This window comes from Leptodactylus fuscus, chromosome 9, assembly GCF_031893055.1.
Source record: "Leptodactylus fuscus isolate aLepFus1 chromosome 9, aLepFus1.hap2, whole genome shotgun sequence".
Classification (NCBI taxonomy): domain Eukaryota; kingdom Metazoa; phylum Chordata; class Amphibia; order Anura; family Leptodactylidae; genus Leptodactylus; species Leptodactylus fuscus.
In genome coordinates this window covers 11,315,157-11,325,418 of record NC_134273.1, presented here as the reverse complement: position 1 = coordinate 11,325,418, position 10,262 = coordinate 11,315,157, and the positions used below count along the sequence as shown (strand labels likewise).

At 43.1% G+C, this 10,262-nt stretch overlaps 1 protein-coding gene across 1 annotated transcript in view; it reads left to right on the top strand.

Moving 5' to 3' along the window:
- Positions 1-473: 473 nt before the first annotated feature.
- ERICH3 (glutamate rich 3) overlaps positions 474-10,262 on the top strand; it is a 51,270-nt gene continuing 41,481 nt past the window's right edge. Inside the window, exon 1 of the mRNA XM_075287169.1 lies at positions 474-503. Within this exon, the coding sequence (XP_075143270.1) occupies positions 484-503 (20 nt within the window). The 5' untranslated portion in view covers positions 474-483. The remainder of the gene's footprint in view (positions 504-10,262) is intronic.

Below are 10,262 nucleotides of genomic sequence, written 5' to 3'. Positions count from 1 at the left end.
TATAAATCTTGTAAGAAATTTCCAGATGATTAGATGCCGGATTAACAGATATATGATGTCTAACAATCCGTGATTTGCCAGCCCTCCTGCACACATCCAGAAATAGATGGCAAGCTCCCGTGGAGCAGAGGGTGACGTGAGTGAAATCTGAGGCCTACGTCACGGAGACTTGTGAGTGTAAAGTGTGGGCCGGCGAGATCTTGTTGCAGGTTGTAAACACACCATTGTTGTGTGTGACTAAGGGAACAGATCAATGACACTGGCAGCTCAGCCCAGCGCCGGAAACATGGCTGCTCATTGGATGGAGACACAATGACTGGAGGGAGAGGCCGGTTTACACCATGATTGGTCGTGTAATCTCCTGCCCACCTTGTGCAAAAGCATCATTGTGTGTCTCACCCTGGCAACCAGGGTGCCATCCGTACCGAGAGAGTGAAGGAAGACATTGAGGGGGGATCCTGCACCTGACGGGCACCTGCAAACATGAGCCACCCCTATATAGGGTAAGTAAGTTACTGCTGCGGACGATGGGGCTCATCCTCCAGGACAGCCTTACTTTATCACTTGCATGTCTGTTAACCATTTATTTCAAGGTCACTTAGCGTGCACGTCCTAGAAGAACTACAATGCCCATCATGTCACATCGATGTGGGAAATAGGAGGGGAAGCCATTATTTAACTATTTAAGGGGCTTTGCAGAACGGTATAGAAAAGTAGAGAGTGAAAGTCTGTGCTGGACAATAGACCTCAGGGACGGCGGGTAAAGTGACAGCGCTGGGTGCTTATACAGGACATAGGGGCCCATAATGTCCCTCTAAATGATGGCTAGTCGGCAGCTTTGGTCACTATTCACATGGGGTCTTGCAAACTTGTTGTCGCCGCAGTCTTTGGATAGGATGCTAACTTTTTGGAGTTGTTCGTTGTAAGGGGTGCACCTTCCCCCTAAAACTGAAAATATGGGAAGAAAATGTGCATATACATATAATATACATATGATATACATAGAATATACATAGAATATATATTGAATAAACAGAATATACATAGAATATATATGCGATATACATAGAATATATGTATAGAATATACTTAGAATATTCATAGAATAAACAGAATATACATAGACTATACACAGAATATTCATAGAATGTACATACAATATACATAGACTATACCTAAACCATGCATAAAATAATCATAGAATATACATATGATATACTTATAATATACATAGGATATACATAGACTATACATAGAATAAACATATAATATACAGACGATATAGATAGAATATATATATAGAATAGTCATAGAATATACATAGGATATACATAGAATATACATAGATTATACATACGATATACACAGAATATACATATGATATACATATGATATACATATAATATGCATAGGATATATATATAGAATATAGAATAGAATATACAGAATAAACATAGAATATACATAGATTATACATAAGATATACACAGAATATACATATGATATACATATAATATGCATAGGATATATATATAGAATATAGAATAGAATATACAGAATAAACATAGAATATACATAAAGTAGGTGATAATAGTGAATAGAATCGGATTAGACTTTACATTCACTTTGTGCCTACAATGCAGAATGTATCAGGAAATTGCTTAAATACCAATTCCCAAATATAATACTGGCAATATGGCGTCTATGAATGGGATCACGTTATCATGTACAGACGCTTAGTAGTGCTGCTTTAACCATATGCGCTAGACCCTATGGCAACGGGGGCCCCTCAGGACAGTGCGAGACTCCTGTATTTTGGGTGCTGTTCCAGTTGCTGGGATTGGTGGGATTTCAACATTCTCAGGACACAGATAGAGTTAGATACAATTATATTATATTATATGGGGCCACTGAGTGTGTGTGTGTGTGTGTGTGTGGGGGGGGGCAGGTTAATGTGTTATGGGCTACTGGGGGGCAGGTTATATTATATGTGGCCACTGGGGGGAACAGGTTAATGTGTGTAGGCTAATGGGGGATATTATATTATATAGGGCCACTAAGTGTATGATGGGCTGCTGGGGGCCATTATATTATATATATTATATAGCAAGCCTAGATTCATTTCCTCAACATTCCGCAAATCCGCAAAAAACTTGTAAGACTTGTAGGATCCCCTACTCCTGTCTCTGCTGCCAATTTGTGGTCCTTGAATACGGCACGGACACACGGCCGCATAAAATGCAGTCACGTGTCTGGGACCATAGAAAGCCATGTGCCTGTACTTTGATCCACCATGGTGGTGTTCATGGGACTTAGACTGTCAAAAATTTGGCAAAGTTAGACAGTGGTCTGCATTTTTTAACAAATCCCATGGTGGCCATGCAATGTGGCCAGGTTGCCAGACCCGGCTTTATGGGAGGGTGCCAAAGTAGCTCCGTACCATCAAAGCAAAATGAGAAGGGGCACCATCTTGTTGCCCCATTACAGCTCTGTACAGAACAGAGTTTTTGGGCAGCCATATATAGTGTACAAGCCCTTACTCAGACCCCTCCAATTCCATACTCCGAATTTGCAAAGATTATTCCAAATTTTCAGTAACAGTCTTAGAAAATTTGGCTTGTTCTGCCCCAAAAAGGGACAGAGCTTTGACGACCCTCACCCAAAAGTGGTTGTTCCCTATTTATTTGGGAATAATCCCTGGCCAGGATTTACAAAATGAAGATACACAATATTGGAAGAGCCGTTGACTTGAATCATCAATGTTGCTTGAGACGTTGGTGGAGGTCGCAGACTTCGGGAGTGTTATATCAAACTTTCCAACATTGGTGATAGTTTTTGGGGATGACCACGACCCATTTTGGTAAGACCACCTCCCTTTTGATGCACCATGGCCCCTTCTTATGACATAACATGCCCAGACCACATACAGAATAACCAAATCTCTGGTGGCTATAAGAATATTCCGCAGGGTCCGAGAGATTTATCAGGTCTTCCAAGAATCCGGGAGGTCGTCCCTTATTTTGGGAAGAGTTGTACGGTTATATTCAGGCTTGTACCGGGGCCTAACTTTACCTAACACTAGTTGAGCACATAGGACGTCCTCGGTGTCTCTTACATTACAGAGGACTGCTCTAGTCTCGGATACGGATTTCAGCTGAACAGATCTACTCGCAGCGGTCACTCGATGTCTCAAGTATCTTGAGAATATTGATTGTCATATAACACCGTCTTGTGGGACGCTAATAAATAAATGAATGGAAATTTATCAGATATAGCACATGTCAGGGTCATACTACAGCCGAGGGGGGCTCACTACTCAGTCCCTGGACCCCTTACTGAGTAAGGGTGATAGACTGTATGGGGGCATTATAGTGAGTGGGGTCTGAGGACTATATAGTATATGGGGCTGGGGGCATTATACTGTGTGGGGTCTGGGGATAATATAGTATATGGGGCTGGGGGCATTATAGTGAGTGGGGTCTGAGGACTATATAGTATATGGGGCTGGGGGCATTATACTGTGTGGGGTCTGGGGATAATATAGTATATGGGGCTGGGGACATTATACTGTGTGGGGTCTGAGGACTATATAGTATATGGGGCTGGGGGCATTATACTGTGTGGGGTCTGGGGATAATATAGTATATGGAGCTGGGGGCACTATACTGTGTGGGGTCTGAGGACTATATAGTATATGGGGCTGGGGGCATTATACTGTGTGGGGTCTGGGTACAATATAGTATATGGAGCTGGGGGCATTATACTGTGTGGGGTCTTGGGACAATATAGTATATGGGGCTGGGGGCATTATACTGTGTGGGGTCTGAGGACTATATAGTATATGGGGCTGGGGGCATTATACTGTGTGGGGTCTGGGGATAATATAGTATATGGAGCTGGGGGCATTATACTGTGTGGGGTCTTGGGACAATATAGTATATGGGGCTGGGGGCATTATACTGTGTGGGGTCTGGGGACAATATAGTATATGGGTCTGGGGCATTATACTGTGTGGGGTCTGGGGACAATATAGTATATGAGGCTGGGGGCATTATACTGTGTGGGGTCTGGGGACAATATAGTATATGGGTCTGGGGGCATTATACTGTGTGGGGTCTGGGGACAATATAGTATATGAGGCTGGGGGCATTATACTGTGTGAGGTCTGTGGACAATATAGTATATGGGGCTGGGGGCTTTATACTGTGTGGGGTCTGGGTACAATATAGTATATGGAGCTGGGGGCATTATACTGTGTGGGGTCTGGGGACAATATAGTATATGGGGCTGGGGGCATTATACTGTGTGGGGGCTGTTCTGAAGCATTACAATGTGTAGGAGTTACAAGGAGGGTGTTGTAGTGTGCACGGGGCTCTATAGGGGACATACGTTATACTGTGCTGCAGAACATGGGGCACTTCCTCTTCATTGTGTGAATTACCCCATTTGATAGTTTCGGTTTTCCGGTGCGTTCTACACCCGCTAATGCCCTGATACAACCACGATAATACCCTGAGCCCGCGGGCGACTTACTGACACTAATCCATCTCTCCAGATAAACTGTTGTCAAGTGGCCATCATGTCTCAGGATTACGAGGGCAGGTCGGTGTCCCTGGAGATCGTTGTTATAGTCGGCTTTATAGTAGGATCATCAATATGAAGTGGACACGTAGAAACACGTACCTGCCCTCACCCCTATAATGAAGGTTCATTCTGTCTTTGTACAGAGAGTCTTCATTATAGTGAACTGACCTTCAGTGTGCAAATACAGTGTGCTAGTATGTGAGTATCCAAATATCCATAAGTATAAGCGCCATATAGTACAGGGTATATAGACAACAAGTTCATGTTAATGTCTCTCGAACGCTTGTGGTTTATTGCACCAGACCTGTGCAAGGGAAGTCTCCCTCACATGGTACTTGTCACACTGTTACTATGACCGTCTCCTTCTCACGTCCGCCATCATCCACCTGCTGGGCACCGAGCTGTTGTTGCACACGTCTCCACCTTAGGCCTCCCTTCTAGGGCTCTCCTGATGCTCACTTGTGATTTATTGCACCAGACCTGTGCAAGGGAAGTCTCCCTCACATGGTACTTGTCACACTGTTACTGTGACCGTCTCCTTCTCACGTCCGCCATCATCCACCTGCTGGGCACCACACTGTTGTTACACACGTCTCCACACTTAGGCCACACTTCTAGGGCTCTCCTTATGCTCGCTTGTGGCTTATAGACACCAGACCTGTAGAAAGGAAGTCTCCCTCTCCGTCACATGGTACTTGTCACACTGCTACTATGACCGTCACCTTCTCATGGCCGCCATCATCCACCTACTGGGCACCACACTGTTGTTACACACGTCTCCACACTTAGGCCTCCCTTCTAGGGCTCTCCTGATGCTCGCTTGTGGCTTATAGACACCAGACCTGTGCAGAGGAAGCCTCCGCTCCCTCACATGGTACTTGTCACACTGATACTGTGACTGTCTCCTTCTCATGGCCGCCATCATCCACCTACTGGGCACCACACTGTTGTTGCACACGTATCCACACTTAGGCCTCCCTTCTAGGGCTCTCCTGATGCTCGCTTGTGGCTTATAGACACCAGACCTGTGCAGAGGAAGCCTCCGCTCCCTCACATGGTACTTGTCACACTGCTACTATGACCGTCACCTTCTCATGGCCGCCATCATCCACCTACTGGGCACCACGCTGTTGTTGCACACATCTCCACACTTAGGCCACACTTCTAGGGCTCTCCTGATGCTCGCTTGTGGCTTATAGACACCAGACCTGTGCAGAGGAAGTCTCCCTCTCTGTCACATGGTACTTGTCACACTGCTACTATGACCGTCTCCTTCTCACGTCCGCTATCATCCACTTGCTGGGCACCACACTGTTGTTGCACACGTCTCCACACTTAGGAACCCCTTCTAGGGCTCTCCTGATGCTCACTTGTGGCTTATAGACACCAGACCTGTGCAGAGGAAGCCTCCCTCTCCCTCTCTATCACATGGTACTTCTCACACTGTTATTATGACCGTCACCTTCTCATGGCCGCCATCATCCACCTGCTGGGCACCGAGCTGTTTCCATCTTTGTCTGTGCAGAGGGTTTGGAGCTTTGTCTCATAAAACGTCGCCCTGACAGATTGATAGGAATAAGTCAGCGCAGAATATTGATTGAACATGGAGGCTGCAGATAGCTGCTATGGAGATTGTCTTCTTCCTGCTTGGTTATTGCTCATGGTCATAGAGGTGCGGTATGTTTTAGTTACACGTGTCAGGCGACGTTTCTTGTCCTCTCTTTGTTTCGCAGCACTGATATTCCAAGGATCCATTACCTGCGTAACCGTGACCAATGCACAGACCGTAAAGGTGGCCATACATATTACATAGGTCTCCTTCAAGATTTATGGTCCGTGCAATGTGCGTGTGTGATTCTACTGTTACCTTAGGTGATAAGCGGCATCATGGCTGCTCCAACGCCGCTTATCTCCTTAGCTTTATTGTCTTGGCCAGAGATTAAGTGGCGATGTTTACGAGGATCGGTTACAAAGTTGTACACAAGGAAGATCTCAGAATAGAACTGAAAATAAATATGGAATAAAAAACAGATTAGAAAAAAGTGATAAATTTCACTGGTTTCAGTAAATAAATCATCAAAATGGTAATATCTCTTCTATGAACTCCCTAATTCCCTAATAGGGGTTTTCTAAACCAAATAACATCTTTAATGTGGTTGTATTGGATGTCCAAAAACAGCGCCACGTCTGTTCTGTGGCTGTTCCTGGTACTGCAGCTTAGGAATGGACCTGATCTGAAGTCCACCTGGGACCGGTGGATGGTTATGGTGCGCGACAGCTCAAGAAACCACATCTTGGGGGTATTAGTCGAGATTTCGTCCAGATCTTGCAGCTTCCTGATCTCTTCTTTTCTAGATTGTCTATATCCATCCCAGTCCTGGTGTTTTTCCATATTTCTGAGCACAGCCTCGATCTCTCTGCTTGTTCTGAGTCATCAGTTTTCCGCTGCCTGCACAGCGATGTCCTTACATTGGCGCTAGTGACTGCCGTATAATGAGAAGTGCCAGGGGCAGCTCCGGGCATTGGCATGTAGACAGGTTACATAAGGCAGAACTCCGCAGAACACAGTCAGTGGGAGGGGGTCACGACCTCAGATTATTGCTGCTACTTTGTTTTATTGTTAGATTTTCTTCTTATCGTCATACTTTTAGTTTACTTTCCAGCTGTCCATGAAGATGCCCATGTGTGGACATGGCGGCGTACGGGTAGGCTACCTGCCTATACCATGGGGCGGTGCTTAAAAGGAACGTAGCACCAATTTTTTTTATTAATTTATTAAAACCAGATAGTGAAGTCTATCACATTTTCTAACCTGTTTTTGTTTTCTGATTGTAGATTTTTTATTCTATTTTCTGTCCATGATTATGGGGGTGGCCATCTTGCCTGAGCTCCTCCTCTGCTTTGTTAACAGCATTTAGTGATCTGCTTTCCAGCACGGTCATAGGCAGCAATAGTCTGGAGCCGACTCATTGAGATCTATGGGACAGTTTTCTAGACAAGCGGTGACATCATCTACTGTCAGTAGTGATGTAATGATGGGTCAGTGGTATTATCTATAGAGGTGTTATCTTCTATTGTAACATGTAATGTAAATGAGCTGCAAAAGTGGCAAAAGTAGGTCAGTTATGGGGATAATGCAGGGTATAGTACTATTTTTTTCTTCAAAACACACATGCAACATGGCAAAAAATTCTCAAAAATTCTTCTAAATATGGAGTCAGGTCCTCAGGACTACACCAGGCCGTAAAGCTGAAAGGTCCTCCCTACTAAATAATAGCAGGGGTCAATATAAGACTATGATTTTACCAATCAGGTCCTTTGTGTCCATGATTTACTGAGGGTCCTTGTCCTGGTAGTAGCAGCTTCCTGGTGGGCTTGTGCTTATAAGATAAGATAAGATAATCCTTTAATAGTTCCACAGTGGGGAAATTTCAGCATGTTACAGCAGCATAGTAATACAGATACAGGATAATACACAGCAGCCAGCCTGAGCAGACCAAGTTACTGTATAAAGCATGAAGAGACAGAACAGCAAACTAAACTACTGCTGAGTCCAGGGTGGCTTTAAAGAGGAACTGGCACCAAGTCTGTAATTCCCAGTGACATCCCTCATCTGATCGACGCTGTCACCCTGAGCATTTTGATGTTTTGTTTATCCAAATCCGTTCAGCCATTCCAAAGATATAAGCCCTTTTAACATTGTGGTTCCTCTGGGGACGGGATCTCAGTGTGCTGTCATGCATTGTCACCTCCCACTTGGCTAATAGATCCTAAAAGGGCTTATATCTTTGGAATAGCTGAACGGATTTGGATAAAGAAAGCACCAAAATGCTCAGGGTGAAAGCACTGATCAGAGGATCAGGTCCTTAGACTTGTCCAACCTGATGATACATCCTTTGTAAGACTGTGTCCGGTGCCCTATAATCTGTAGTCAGCGGCCATAGCCCTATTCTAATGTATAGTGAGATGACAAGGAAGAGAATAGAGAGAAAGCATACGCATCACCCATAGACAGCGATTTCCATCTAATATGTAGGGCCACAGCTGCTCATCTGCTCCTTGTTCCTATAATAGTACATAAGGGTTCCTCTCTATACCGAATGTAATATGGCAGGAACACAACTACCTGGAAAGCCGCGCTCAGCTGACAAGGAACAATCGCCCAGGGACACTTGATCAACCCATTAAGCAGAAAGGCGATGCCGGTGTCGTCAGGGTTTTAATTATACCTTCTTTTCACGAACGTCTCTTGAGCGCCTTCCAATAGGGTCATTAAACTCCGAGCAGAGGAAGCTGCGGACAATATAAATATTCAATGGACACGGCAATTTTATCCAACAATGAACAGAAAGCCTATAATTATAGGTAGGCGACGGCTTTGATCTATTTTTTCGGGTTCCTATTTTCATAAACATTTACAATCTGGCACTGGCGGGAGGTAGAAATGCGACTAGGCCATAATATAGTGCGCGATGGTGACCCGCCAACTGTTACCAACATCGGATATATCATCGGAAAATATAAAATCCTGCTTTTTTATAATATATTTCATGATAATAATAATAATAATAATAATACATATTTATTTATATAGCGCCAACATATTCCGCCATTACAAATATTTTCCTCATCATCGACTCCGAATTCTCCATTTTTCTACATCCTGACAGTCAGGGTCACATAGGAGCAGTAAAGCTCCTCCAATTCAGTGATTGAATTTCTATGACAGTAACTATGTAACAAATTATACAATATTAAAATTTGTATGATATAATTACAGATAATTCTGAATTTTATTTTTAACTTCGATTCAGACTCCATCATAAAACTTGGCCCCCACTCCACCACTACGACTATACAGACCTAATATTTTATTTTCATTACCTTTTCATATTACAGTCTGTGTCGATGAATCTGTTTCCTTACATTGTTGATACTATGGTGTCTCTCTATGAACTGGCTGTAGGTCCATGCCTATATGATCATCCATGTGGAGGTGGCACCATAAAAAGTTTAGATTCTGACTACCATGCAACAGGTTATCCTTTCCACATGGTAATTTTAGGCAATGTTCACTTGTATTTTTCTTTATTATATAGTCACTGTACTTTATGTTCTGTAGCCATGTCCTCAGCAGGGGAGAAGAGAGAAGGAAACCAAAGAATGTTGGCAGTAATTATTCCTATTGCTCACTGCTATTACATTTAATTATTCAGCAATTGTATTAGATTAATTGTTTATTCATCCATGAGCCCCAAACATATATATACAAAGAGATTCATACTGTCCCCGATGTACAAGACTATAACTACTATAATACTACCTCCTATGTACAAGAATATGAATACTATAATACTGCTCCTATGTACAAGAATATAACTACTATAATACTACCTCCTATGTACAAGAATATAACTACTATAATACTACCTCCTATGTACAAGAATATAACTACTATAATACTGCTCCTATGTACAAGAATATAACTACTATACTACTACCTCCTATGTACAAGAATATAACTACTATAATACTGCTCCTATGTACAAGAATATAACTACTATAATACTGCTCCTATGTACAAGAATATATCTACTATAGTACTACTCCTATGTACAAGAATATAACTACTATAATACTACCTCCTATGTACAAGAATATAACTACTATAATACTGC